Raw genomic sequence first — 15,240 nt, 5'->3', positions numbered from 1 at the left:
AAACCAATATTTCTTCGAAATCCGCCAATTTCAAATCGGTCTGCATCCTAACCCATATTATGTACAACATTTAAAATTGTAAGCTTTTTTAGAATCAACACTTCTTTTAATTTTTTGAAATTTCGTTAAAAAAATTTTGAAAATGTAAAATTTGCATGAAATTTTATGATTATCGATGTCAGAAAATTTATATTTAACTTCTATGGGTGAAAAATACAAAAATTATTTTAAATTATATTGTTTTACAACATTTAATTTTTATGAACGTTATGTGTTCCTCAAATTTTCAGCATTTGATTTTTAGATAAGGGATGACCCTAATCTACATATATATTCATAGCTTCGTTACTGAAAACGTTAGCACATTTCTTATGATTTCAACATTCACTCAAGTTTATTTTAACTTTAATAAAAAAAACCTAGAAAAATGAAGCCTTTACTTCTGCATATTGTAAAGTATCTTGTTTAATTTTAACTTATCTTCAAAAAAAACCGAGCATACATACTAATACATACAATTGCTAAAGCAAGACCAAGAGACAAGGAGAAGACAGGTCTAACATTGGATTTGGGATTTGTAATATGATACATTTAGTTGGCATTTTGTTAAAATGTCAGATAAATCACGTTCTACAATATTTGACAAAAGAATTCAAAAGAACACGAATGATGAAAGAAAGACAAAAAGTTTTAAAGGGGATGCAGAAATTTTGAAAAGGTAAACTGTAAAAGAATTGTAAAACAAAATCTTTGAAGTTTGCAAAAGTAAATTTGCGTTTATTTGTTAAGCTTATATTGACAGGTTAAACTAATTTGAAATTAAAGTATTGATTTTATTAAAGCTTTCTGACCACTTTAGGAAATACATAACAGGAAATAAAACGCTATGGTATCAGTATCGTTATATATCGTTATATCTAGAGCTAAATGTCATCATTTAAAAGAAAAAAATATATACATAAGTAGTAAAGGAAATATCTAAATTTACTAAAACGGCTCAAGAAAAAAACTGTTGCTTTGAGCACCTACTGAAATGAGACCTTGTTAAACATTTTATACTAATATAATAAAAAGGTTCTTTTATAGATTTATTTAATTGTGTAGTTTCAAAACAACAATATATTAATCATTTATTATAACGTTTAGAGGTTGTGGGTAAATATTTAAAAATAAAAGTTAAAACAAGTAAGAGTGTTATGACCACCAATATAATACTGACCAAATATCGATTTTTTGAAAAATTTAAAATCACTAATAGATCGTTAACAAGGGGTCCTAGAGGAAAAATGACAATAATCTGTGATCACTCATAAGAAGTCCGAGAGGAGATAAAAAAATAATCTGTGATCACTCATATATCCCACCAGATACAAAGTTTTATATGAGGTCCTAGAGAAATATGAATTCACTCAAAGAAATCCACAACAAGAAATCCTATAGGCAAAAGAACAATAATATGTGATCACCAGGGAAACCGGAAATATGCTCTAAAAAAGCGTTTTAAGCGCTTTAAATATGCAGTAAAAACTTTAAAATATGCTCTTAAAATTTAAAATTATGCTCTTAAAAAAACAAACTTATATAATTTTTAACCAATAAATATACTTTTATTTAAAAAAATCAATACAATTCATTTCTAAAAAGGTAAAGTAACATAAAAATAAACAAAAATAACATGAACTAAAACAAGTATAACAAAAAATAAATACAACAAAAACTATAGGAACTTAAGCTATGAAAAGGCGTCGAGAGGTATTTTTGATGATATTTTATATAAATATAAAGTAACTTCTTCAATTAATATTTTGTAATTTATTGCAATAATAACCTTAATTGCAATAAATTGCAAAATATTGACTTAAATTTTCAAGTAAAAATCGTTGTCTATTGGATCTGAAAACATTTTTATACATAGAAAATGTTCTTTCGATCCTTCACCAAATTATACTTCAAAATAAAAAATTTAAATATTTTTAGCTGAACAAATTTTTTTTCAGTTTTTTTCATTTTTTTAGCTAAAAATATTTAAATTTTTTATTTTGAAGTATAATTTGGTGAAGGGTCGAAATATTAAATATTTTTAGCTGAACAAATTTTTTTTTAGTTTTTTAATTTTTTTGGTGAAAAGCCATCTATTTTTCAATTCTGTAACACAACAGCGAAAAATAAGTAAGACAAAATTAGTTTTTGATAAAGTCAAAATATGCTATTAAATTATAAAATATGCTCTAAAAACGCAAAAATATGACATAAATATGCTCTTAAAACAAATATATGGGTAAAATATGCACTAACAAGTCGATGCCAAAATTCTTAAATAGTTCTGAAACGTGTAAATATCTTATACATGTGCTCATTAGACTCACCAGAAAAAACATGCATTTGCATATTTTGGTTTCCCTGGTGATCACTCATATTTTCCACCAATATCGATTTTTAAATGAAAAATCTAAAATTACTCATAGATCGTTAATAAGAGGTCCTAGAGGAAAAAGGGCAATAATCTGTGATCACTCTTATTTAATACCAAATATCTATTTTTATATGAAAAATCAAAAATCACTCATATATCGTTAATTAGAGGTCCTAGAAGAAAAAGGGAAAAATCTGTGATCACTCTTATTTCCTACCAAATACCGATTTTTATATGAAAAATCTAAAATCAATCATATATCGTTAATAAGAGGTCCTAGAGGAAAAAGAGCAATAATCTGTGATCACTCTTATTTCATACCAAATATCGATATTTATATGAAAAACCTAAAATCCCTCATATGTCGTTAATAAGTGGTCCTAGAGGAAAAAGCGCAATAATCTGTGATCACTCTTATTTCATACCAAATTTAGATTTTTATATGAAAAATCTAAAATCACTCATATTTCGTTAATAAGAGGTCCTAGAGGAAAAACGGCAATAATCTGTGATCACTCTTATTTCATACCAAATTTTGATTTTATATGTAAAATCTAAAATCACTAATAATTCGTTAATAAGAGGACCTAGAGGAAAAACGGCAATAATCTGTGATCACTCTTATTTCATTCCAAATTTAGATTTTTATATGAAAAATCTAAAAATCATATTTCGTTAATAAGAGGTCCTAGAGGAAAAAGTGCAAAAATCTGTGATTTCATACCAAATATCGATATTTATATGAAAAATCTAAAATCACTCATATATCGTTAACAAGAGGAAAAAGGACAATAATCTGTGATCACTCATATTTCCCACCAAATATCGATTTTTATATCAAAAATCTAAAATCACTTATAGATCGTTAGCAAGAGGACCTTTACGAAAATGGTCAATAATCTGTGATCACTCATATTTCTCACAAAATATCAATTTTTATATGAAAAATCTAAAATCACTCATAGATCGTTAACAAAATGTCCTAGAGGAAAAAGGACAATAAACGGTTAAAATTTCAGGTCGAAATTAATTTCTGTGATTGCTTTTAGACTAAATTCTGTGTTTTAGATTTAAGAAAAATCATAAAGTAAAATTGAAAGACAGACAGAGTTTTGGTAATAAATTCTAATTGAGAAAACGATTTTTGAAATTTTATTAAGGATTGAGAATATGTCATTTTTCAAACGTTTTTTTTTTTTGTTTCAAAATATCAAATTTGAAACTCAAACATCTGTCTAGAATCTAGAACATCATCTTTGAAACGTTTGTAATTGAGTTTGGTAAATATTTTTTAAATGGTATCTTAAAATTAACTAATTTTCAATTCGATTGAAAGAAACTTTAAAAATATTAGATTTTAACGATATTTTAAAAACAAAGTTTTTAGAAAATTGATTATCTTTTCCGATGGTGAAGCAAATGCTTTATTTACGTAAATTATTTGCCCAATTCAGAATTGATGTCGTAGTGTTGTAGCATTGTATGTCATAAATATTTTTCAAACAAATTTTTCGAAACAAAATATTAATAAAAAAAATTACGACATACAACGATACAACGCTACGACACCAATTGTGAATTTGGCAATTATAAATTTTAAAATTGGAAAAATTCTGAATTACTTTTTAGTTTGAGATTAGAAAATTTTAAATTTCTTACCAATACACTTTTTAAAATGTGTATACACTTATGCCTTCTCAAGCGTATTTAGAAAAGATTCTTTTCTATATTATCGCTTCTATTCCTCTTCTTTTCATTTCAAAAGGAATTGAAATATTTTATAATCCTTACAGCAAGAAACTGTATTTTATTTTCTAAATGAACTTGAAATAAGTCAAAGCTAATTTACAAACAGTTTATAACAAAGCAGGAAAAGATTAAAACAAAAACCGTATTATTTACATAAATTACATGTAATGCATTGAAAAAAAGAAAAATTTAACTACTATTTTAAAATTCACAACTTCAATAACAAATATGGAACGATTTTTTTTTTTTGTTGTTAATTTATAAATACCCCTGCATAGGCATTCAGTTTTATCACTTTAAACATATGTTGCCTTTGAAAAAGAAAACTTTTTCTAACCCCATTATGGGTTTTATTTTAGTACCGCCTGCGGTGTTATAATTTTCGATTCTGGCAAGCAGGGGAGGGATTCTGTAAACCAATTACAAGTATCAGACATTTAAAAAGAAGCAACAATTTTTATGATTATTTACATAACATGAATTAAACGGTTTGCAATGGCATAAAAGGGGGAAAAACAATTGTTACCTTCAGTGCTATTTTTCTATTTTTCCCGTTCATTTGTTTGTGTCTGCTGCATGAATAACAAAACTGTTGTATGTTGTACGTAGATACAAATTTAACCATAGAGTTAAATACAAAAGTTTAAGTGTTACAAAGTCATTACTATGGTCTCTGTAACAGTGTTTGTTTGTTTGTTTGAATACTGTTGTTATTTCTGCTGTGCACGTGTAATGAAATGAAGTTTGAAGTTTCAAAACATTTGCTTACTACACTGGGCGTACAGCTGGAGGAAAATGCGAGAGATAGAGTGGAGTAAATGTCATAATACCTAAATAATTTCTAAAGTTTCAAGTTCAACAAATAACGATTGCAAAACTTGAGGGTTGATTTAATGGTGTGAAAGAATTTAATGAAAACTCATAGAGTTTTTAAAGTCTTTTTTAGAAATTGTTTTTGTTTACAAAATAATGAAAGAAGCAAATGAAGTCTTACAATTTTTGTTATAACAAAAATTTTTCTTTTAAACAATTTTCTTTAGAGTATTTGAAAAATTAAAGAAACATCATAATGATCAAACATACTTTTTATGAAAATTGAGTTTTTAATACAAAACAATAGAATAATTGCATTTTGAGGTATGCATACGTTCTAAGCCAAATTTCTTAATTTGGAATTCTGAATTTCAATATGTTTTTACTCTATATACATTTGGATTTCCTTAATTGCAACTTGAAAAGTTGTAGAATTTCCCTGTATATTAAAAAAAACATGTAAATAAATATTTTTAATTATTTACAACAAAAATTAATCTACTTAAGGATTTTATGCATATGTCTGCTAAAAAATTTGTATTCAAAAATACTTTTATTTTCTTTCCCCTTCCATTTTAATAGATATTCATTACCTATTAACTTTTTTAACACTCAAACCAAATTTTTTTTGTATATATTTTGTTAAAGTCAATTTTGCTGTCAACAAAAATTTGTTCAGTAGCATATTTATATAACATTTTTCAGTATGAAACTCCTATAGATGGCTGTGTGTGAAATATGAAGTTATTTAAATATGCACCCTCCCGTTAACAAGTTATATCTGTTCTGTTTTCTGTAAACACATGTGATTTAACAATATATAGATATATCTTTTTTAAAAGATATTTTTTATACTTTCTGGTTCATTTTGATGATTACCAAAGCGTCAAAATTCAAAAATTCGATTTATTTACATAAACCAGCAGACACAGAAACAAACATCAAGAGAAAAAGTCATATTTGAAAACCTACAACAAATGTTACACTATTAAACAAACACACAGATACACACACATACATTTACATATATAGATTTTAAAATTTTGTGTGATTGTGTTGAAGTAAGTTTACACAACCGTGAAATGTGTTTTTCGGTTTTACGCCCCAACAAAAAAGCTTATTTGCTTTTATGTATGTGCGTGTGTGTGTGTGTGAATTTGATTATGGTTATGAATTTCCCCCCTTTTTAAACAAAACTACATCTAAATGTCTGTTTGCCGTAAAGTCTGTCTATCAGTCTACCAGTTATGTCCTGCTGTTTTACTCTTTTTAGTCTTTTTACTCTTTCCACTAGAATAATTTGCCAGCATCATGTAATTAACACATTACTTGGGGAAAATATTCATTACTCCTTTTGCCTTAAACACTTGGATATACACATGCACATCTAAAGACACCATAATTTATTTAGAAAATTAACTAGGTTTGATAATTATTTCGAAAAAGAGGTGGTCAAACTTAAATAATTGTCAGAGATTGTCTATCATGTTTGTAAATTATACTGCTATTTGTTTGAAAATAATTTATTACATTTCATATTAAAATGTTTAATAAAATCTTAAAATATGGGAAAATTTATATTTTTATGTATAAATATTCCCATATTTTATGATTCTTATAGTTTTTATAAAGTAACCGAATTTTCGAAATTACGTATAAATTTATTTATATGTATAATAATGTGAATAATCCTAACCTTTCACGAAAATCACTACAGAAACCAGCTTCGTGTTAAAAACTCTCAAATAGGTTTGGTTGCGATATAAAACTCAAATTGAGAAAGTTTCATGTGAAAAATGTTCGTTTCAGAAATCGATGTGAATCTGTCAAAAGTCCATTTCCGCAATAGAACTTTAAATTCTAAATTTACCCAAAACATCTTTTAATTAATATATTCCAGTTTTCAAAATGAGTACATTTTCAAAATAATAATTCAATTTATAGCAATATCTAAAGTTATTAGAGTTGTCATTATAATAAAAATTATTCTAATACTCGAAAAAAGCTTATACACAACGCACAGTAGTTTAGAAAAAAAATATGTAACTCTAAATGGTAAGTCCGATTTGAATGAAATTTCACACGCACAAAGAGGAAGTGTTTTCGAGTTTAAGTTTTGAACTTGGAACTCATGGGCCCACCAGGAGCGCGACCAAGGGTCCTTAAAGTAGTAAACATAACACGGGTATGTTACATTTTTCAAAAATTTTACATATGTATATAGAATACACATATAGAATCTCCTCATCGAGCACTATAAAAAACCTCGTCGTAGCTATCAATTTCTCTTATAGCTTAGGAGATATTCGTATTTGAAAATTAAATTTTCAACATTTTCTCCAATTTTCCTTTATTGGAGTAACAACACATATAAGGAGTGAGATCGAAAAATTCTTAACATACATATATGTTTATAAAAAAGAAACCACTAAACTTACAGCTTTAATTTTTTTTTTATTTGATTGAAATTATTATTACAATTTACAAAAAAAATTATTTTTATAGTTTTAATCACTAGTGATGAAATTTTGAACCTTTTTCGGAAACCCTTCCATTAACGTTTTTATAGTGCTTTCTGTCACTTTGCTCGAACATGTAGTCCATCTCCGTTTAAAATCTACCACACTTTTGGACACCTTTTTTGTACTCTTCAATTCTCTTTTAACAAGAGCCCAATATCTCTCCACTGGCCTTAGCTCCGGGCAGTTTGGAGGATTTGCCTCTCTTGGTACAAATACCACATTATTGTTCTTGTACCACTCAAGGGCTTGTTTGCCATAGTGACAGGATGCCAAGTCAGGCCAAAAATAAGTGGACACATTATGAAGTCTTATGAATGGAAGCAGCCTTTTTTGTAAACATTCCTTGATGTAAATTTCGGTATTTATAGAGCCCGTTGTAACAAATGAGTGGCTTCTTTTGCCGCAACTGCATATTGCTTGCCATACCAAGAACTTTCTGGGAAATTTTGTCTGCTTTTGGGTCCTAAACTTTTCTTCAACATTCCCTCGAGCATCAGCAACATAAAATTTTTGACCTGGAAGTTGCGAAAAATCTGCCAGAACATACGTTTCGTCATCCATTATGCAGCAAGAATATTTTTTTATAAAACTTGACTTCAATTTCCGTGCTCTGTTTTTGGCCTCTAAATTTTTAGTAGCGTTCCTGTCAGGAACTTTTTGAGCCTTGTATGTTTTTAAACCTGCATTAGCTTTAACTTTTCGTACCAAATAGTCCGAGCACTGAGCTAACCGGGCTGCTTTCCTACCGGATGTGTTGGGAGCTCTTTTGAAAATGCGTTCTATTTTTTTGGCTTTAGAAACATCATGTGGACCATTCCTTCTACCTGAACCAGGTTTTCTATCAACTGACAAGTTCTCCCGGTACTGTTTAATAACATTGGAAACAGTTTGACGGCAGACCTTTGTATGCTTGGCCAACTTTTTGTAAGACCAAGTTGGGTTTTGTTGAAAATATTTAATAATTTCAGTACGCACTTTTTTCTGGTCACTCATTTTAATCAGATTAACAAAAAAATTAATATAATTGACATTACACATAATAACTGACATGTTTTTCAAAGGTAACTTGATCAAAAAAAAATTCAAATAATACTTGGGTTAAAAAATGTAATGAAAAACGTGTGTTAAGAATTTTTCGATCTCACTCCTTAGTGTCAAATAAAAAAACAATTGTTTAAAAATAATGACTAAATCCAAAGTTATATCTATGCATTCGAATTTACCTATCACTGTTATTTACATTCATAAGAATTCTGTTAGGTAGACAACATACTTTTTTATTAATTTCCTCTTTGTGTATGTAAAATTTCATTCAAATCGGACTTACCGTTTAAAAGTTACATACATATTTATTTCCCTCTATTTTTTTTTCTATACCACGGAAAGAAATCTGTATATTCTAAACTACTGGTTCATTTTTACTATCGTGGATGCGAGATAACAGCAGATACTTATATATGTGGATAAAAGAATAAACAAAACCAGTTCACCTTTCAGAATATTTTCTCCAAATTGGCACAGTAACAAAATAATCCAGAATATGAAGCTCAAATCAGTCCAGTACAACCTGGAAGGTTAAAATCGCTGCACCGTATAAGTAATATCGATCTTACTCATACGTTCTCTTAATAAGAAATAATAATATTTACAAACCTGTACCAAATTTAACAAACATTCGTAAGAATATTTATTCTAGCAACAAATACTAAAAATATTAAAATAAAGTGTGTCCCAAAATACGCACAAGATTTGAATTTCAATTTGTGCCTTAAAGTGTTGCAAACATAAGTTTGACAGCTAAATTATATACTATTGATGTGGGCAATATGTGGTTCCAACAAGATGACTGAAAAAAGTAATTCAATTATTGCATGAAACAATTCCTGGCCGTGTACTCTCTCGTTTCGGTGATCAGGATAAGGCCACTTGATCGTGTAATTTAACACAATTGGATTTATTTCGTAGCAATCTATGACAACAAGCTAAGAACTACCCTTGTACTGAAAGAAACAATTCAGCGCTGCATCAACGAAATTCGGCCACATTTATGCAAAGCTAATTAAAGAAGACCTCATTAACGTAAATGAAAATTACAATGTTTTGGAGAAACTACGAAAAAGTAATTAAAACGTTAACAAAAATTAAATACATTTCATCGGGATAGAAATACTTTTGAACTTAACGACATACGATTTTATACAATTGCTTTAATAAGTTTTACAACTAATCTAAATCTCCACTCATACAAGGTTGCACACCACATGATACATTTTATTTGTAATCACTGTTTATAAATTGTAGCTTTTTTTGTATTTAAACTCCAGTTTAATCCTTACTAATCGCACTTACGTTAGCTGCGAAAATAATACACTAAAGGGAAATTAAAAAAACGTGCAGGTCTTTTGAAATGTCAGTACTTAGGTAGTTTAATATGGATTTTACGTTTTACAACTATATTTGTATTTAATAAACGTCTTCCTAATTGTCCTAGACACGTCTGTGGGTGTTGCAAGTGCGTGTTTGTGTTTGGGAAAATTGTTAATTTAAAATTGTCTCGTCTTTAATAACAACATTAAGTCAATATTTGTTATTAAATTAATATTTGTTGTCAGTTAAGAAGTTTTACACAGAAAAAATTTTTAAAATTAAATAAAAAAGTTGTTTGAATTTACAACACAATTTCAAACAAAAATTTCTTTAAAACAGTAAAATTTTTGTCTGGTCCAAAAACAATATTTTTAAGCAAAATTGAACCAATAAAAAAAATTTGTAAAAATAAAAAGACAACAAAAACAGGAAAATAAAGAAGAAAAAACTACAAATAAGAAAATAAAGAAAGAAAAAGCAAAGTAAAGACAAAAATTTATAAATAAATATCTAAAAATATTGTTTAATGATTTTAGATTTTTATCATATAACGCAAAGCCTTTGACAAAAACACATCTACTTATTAAAAATTGTTTTTGAACCAAATGAGAATTATATCAACTCATGATAAAAACGCACTTGCAAACGAAATTACCGAATGTAAGTAAAAAGAGCATTAACTATAACAACAAACACGCGTATTTAAATGCTTGTTTGGTTATTTTATCCCAAGTATCGTATTAAAATAAAAATCAAACAAAAACATTAATAGAATCTATAAAAATATTTACAGAAAATAAAATTAGTTTCAGACAACCGATTGTTTGACAATATTTTAGCAATAATTCTTTCTGTGTATAACATTGAGTCAATGATAGAAAATATTTAGTTTGTTACTTCAGGATTTAACAAAATTTTTAAATTCAAAATCGTGGAAATAATTTTTCATTATTTTATAGATAATATCATAAACACCCCAGAAAAAATTTGACTTGCAATTACTGCACAACTTACTTTTCAATGACAACTTTTTACCAACTGCATTACTTAGAAGTAGTTTGGTAATGACTGACATATCAATCTTATCCAAATAGATTTAAAATTAGTTTTCATCATTCCATTTTGTTTTTTAATCTCTTAGAAAATAAATGAAGAATAATTTTTTTAAGAGAAATTTTAATGGATTTAAATGTAATAACTTATTTAAGTCCCTATTTGTATGTGAGCGTAGTAATAATGACTTATTTAATTTCCTATTTGTAAGCGATTGTGGTAAGTGCTTGCCTCCAATGATAACGCCATATTAAAACGCAAATGTATAAATATTGAAGAGTAATTATATTAGCATTTTAACTCATTAATTTGCAATGAAAGGAAAATCAAGCAACAAGCATGGACTTTGTTCGACTTTTGCAAAAAAAAAGTAAATAATTTTCAATGCAACAGTTTCATTAATAACCTTCTATTCATAAAATTTACTTTAAATTCAATTAATTTTTATATTTTTTATTAAATATCAAACAAATATTCATTACTAACCCAGTGCCCGGTGCATTGATGGGCCCACTTACAATTGCCAGTACTTGAAATGTTTACATAACTTTACCACCACGGAACTGTTGCTGATTTTTTTATTTTTGTGTTTATATTCTTCATGAGCCTTTTTTCATAAAAGATTACTCTTTTTTCCTTTTGTGTTTTTTTTAATAGCATAAAAAGTATATCCTTTATATGTTCGTTCGACATATAAATAAATAATAAATTGAAACTTAACTATAAATAAAAGACCGTTAAATACGTGTATAGAGCCTGTCTGTTGTACATGTTGTAAATACACATAAGAGTTTAACAAAAAAAATATATCTGCATGCTACACTGACTGACGAATTGACTAGCTGACGAACTGACTGACTATGAATGAATGAATAAATGACATGAATGGTTAAAGTGCATTGACTTTACCGGCAAACTTTACTAGTATTGACTGCTGGTGTAACAAGGCTCATATTCATTTAACAACAATATCGTTTCTTTTTTCACTTCTGTGAAATCACATTGGCAGACGTAACTACGTACGTTGACATGGATTTTTACAAAGTCATACTATTATGAAATCATTACTCTTAAATGGACTTTGTGGTTCAATAAACTGTCTCTAATATATTATTTAAATTGTCATTCTAAGAATTTATTTGCAATTGCATAAATATGAATAAAATTACATGAATTTGGAACAAAGTCCACTTTTAGAAATTGGAATATGTTGTTAAAAGGAAAATTTACTAAACAAGACTTTGTATAAAACTATTGAATTCGATTATATTTGGTTTAGAGTTTTCAATTGCCATTTTGAATTTAGCTTTACCTTGGTTTTTCATTTCGATCTCAGATTAAAGCTTATGAATCGTAGATTAAAAAAAAAACAATTGATATGATAGTTACTAAGTACTTACGGTTTTTCAGCTTTCTCTGCATCGATATCCACTTTACGCATTGGCGGACTGCTTATCAACTGAGGACTATACACCTTGGGAGGACTTGTAACTCTAGGTGGGCTATGCATAGATGGTGGACTCTTCAGTTGTGGTGGACTACGCATTATAGGTGGCGAAGGCATTGCTGGTGGACTGTCGCCTTCTTGAGGACTTTGAACACGAGCCTCACCGATTGAAGCTGGTGGCGACATAGCCACTATAGGTTGACTCTTTTGTGAGGGTGAAGGACTAGGTTTCGAAGTGTGCGAACGTATAGAACCGGGAGGACTTCGTATAGATTTAAGCGAGAGAGGTGGTGAAGTTATAACTTCAGCTTTAACGGATTGTGAGGCTGATACAATTGAAGCAGCTGCTGAGGCAACCGAAGCTGCAGCTATGCTACCAGCTCTGGAGCCCATACTACCGCCAGCTCCTCCACGTATACTACCAGTACGACTTGCAGTGCGACTTCCGCTACGACTGCCACTGCGACTAACGCTTCGACTAGGAACACGGCTACCACTAGCACCAACACTTGCAGCTCCTGCACTTGTTACGCTACTTTTTCGTTTGGGTGAGCCTGAAACTGTAGGTGTAGGTGTGGCTTGTGATAATTGGGATACTTGAGATGTGGGTGTACCGGGTAAAGAGGATTTTTTCTCAACATCTTCTTCACCTTCCTCCTCCAATGGTGGTGGTATATGTTCGGATGACAATTCATCCAAATCTAAAGGTTTGGTTTCCGATACTGGCGTTTTGGTACCCTCATCATCTTCTGGATTATCTTCTAGACCAGCTGGTGGTGGTATGTTGGCCAACATAAGTTCGGGATCCTCCTCTTCTTCGTCTGGTTGATGAGGCAGTATAGACGAACCTGAATAACCATTACTAGGCGGTGTTGTAATGGTCGTAGAATCATCTTCTTTTGAGGATTTTGTTTCGTCACCTTCCAAGGCTTGTTTGGCGGCTTCTTGTAAAACTTCTTGTACCAAATCCATAGTAGGAATATCGCCAGTTCCTGATATATCTATTTCTTGATCTGGTTTCTCTTCATTGTCATCATCATCTTCTTCGGTTTGACCAAATTCAGGTGGTGGTGTAGGTGGCTGTTCATCATCTACTGTATCACATTCGGGCGGTGGTGGTGGAGTCGAAGGCATAATATTTGTGGTGTGTCTGGGTACCGGTGGTGGGGAATTAGGCTGAGATTGATCGCTTTCGGAGGGTGGTGTCAATGGTGGTATTTGCGAAACATGTTGTGGTGGAGGTGAAACAATTTTTTGTATTGACGTCAATTCGGGACAAGGTGGTGGTGTTACTGGTGGTGAGGGCGAAGTTGAAGGTGTGCGACCCTGCATGGGTTGTGGTAAATTATTATCATCGTCATCATCTTGATTTTGTGCATAAGATAAATGAGATGGTAGCGGTGGCAGAGGTGGTGGAGGTGATTGTTTATCTTCATCATCACCATTAGCACCATTCTCCTTTGCATCTGGTTCAGTATCTTCGGCTTCTTCATCTGGTGTTTCTTCTACATCAGCTTCCTCACCATTTTCCTCCTCATCATCCTCGTCTTCTTCATCCTCTGTTTCCACAGGTGGAGAAGGTGGCTGCACTTGTTTGCGATTCATTTGGGTAGGTGGTGTTATGGGTGGTGGTGGCATCATTTCCAAAACTGACGATGTTGGTGACGGTGGCGGTGAGGGTAAAACTGTGATTTGTGGTGGCGGAGTAGGTGGTAAATCATCGTGTTCACTTAGTGTTGGCAAAGTTTGAGGCTGCTGCACCGACGTCATCATTGGCGGCGGTGGTGGTGGTATACTGGCATAATCTAACTCATCCACCAGTGGTAAAGGTGGTGCCGTTGGTGCTGTATTATCCACTTCCTCTATATCCGAATCGATGCCTTGAGCAAAATCCATATAAAAGTTATCACGAGAATCACTTGAACCGCGCCTTAACTTAAGGGACAGATCTGGAGAACTATCCATATCGTCTTAAATCGTAAGTTGTACACTTTTTGTTATTTTTCTATAGTTTTATTTCTACACTGTTTATTAAAGTTTAATAGAAAATAAGATTGGTTTTCTTTGGTAAAGTTCCATACATATATTTTTTTTATAATTATTTTCACTTTGCCAAACTTTCTTTCGAAAAATTATATTTTTCTGTAAGTATAAGAAAAAACCAACACGTATTTTAAGAAACACATTAGGATTGTTATTATTTTTTGCTTATTTTCACATTTATTTTATTTATTGCACTTTCTCACTCGCGTACACTACTTAAGTGCACTGTGGGCCGAAGGTTATAAAAAAGTGATACAAAATACATATTGAATAAATAAATTGATGCAAAATGCTAATATTTTAACAGTTGGAATGATTATTCCCAAAGCGGATAGCAATCGGATTTCTCATTCCAGATTTTAACGAAATTTATTACAGTTATTATGTATTGCAAGTGTTTGTCATATCATAGAATTCTTGACTCGAGAGCCTTTCTGGTCCAAAAATATTACATCTTTAAAATTCTCCCATATTTTGTATATTTAGGCTTTCAAATTTGTATTATTAACTGGATTTCAATTTATGTTCTAGTTTAGTTAAGAATTATTATCAACATTTTGTATCACAATTTTATTATTCTTATGCCACAGTATTTCTCTCTTCGCATTTTCACTTAATGTCCTGTTTTTAGGAAACATTCTTTGTTTAAGTTTTTTTTATTATTATAAAATACGACATTTGTTATTTATTTGTAAATGTGCGTGGATGTGTGTGCTTGCGTTTTTAAGGATTTTACGCATTATATTTTTTGCGCCTTTTTTTGGTTTTGTTCGTTTATATTATTTTTGTTAACTTTACTACTTTTCGCTCAACATTTAAATGCGTAACGCATT

The 15,240-nt window shown here is 30.0% G+C and overlaps 1 protein-coding gene across 1 annotated transcript in view; it reads right to left on the bottom strand.

The window, feature by feature from the left end:
- The window catches only part of OtopLc (Otopetrin-like c), a 101,717-nt gene extending 87,388 nt beyond the window's left edge, over positions 1 to 14,329 (bottom strand). The window contains exon 1 of the mRNA XM_065507768.1: positions 12,318 to 14,329. Coding sequence (XP_065363840.1) covers positions 12,318 to 14,329 — 2,012 coding nt within the window. The remainder of the gene's footprint in view (positions 1 to 12,317) is intronic.
- Between the last annotated feature and the right edge of the window lie 911 nt (positions 14,330 to 15,240).

Source organism: Calliphora vicina, chromosome 4 (genome assembly GCF_958450345.1).
Source record: "Calliphora vicina chromosome 4, idCalVici1.1, whole genome shotgun sequence".
Classification (NCBI taxonomy): Eukaryota; Metazoa; Arthropoda; class Insecta; order Diptera; family Calliphoridae; genus Calliphora; species Calliphora vicina.
This window is presented reverse-complemented; position numbering and strand designations above follow the sequence as displayed.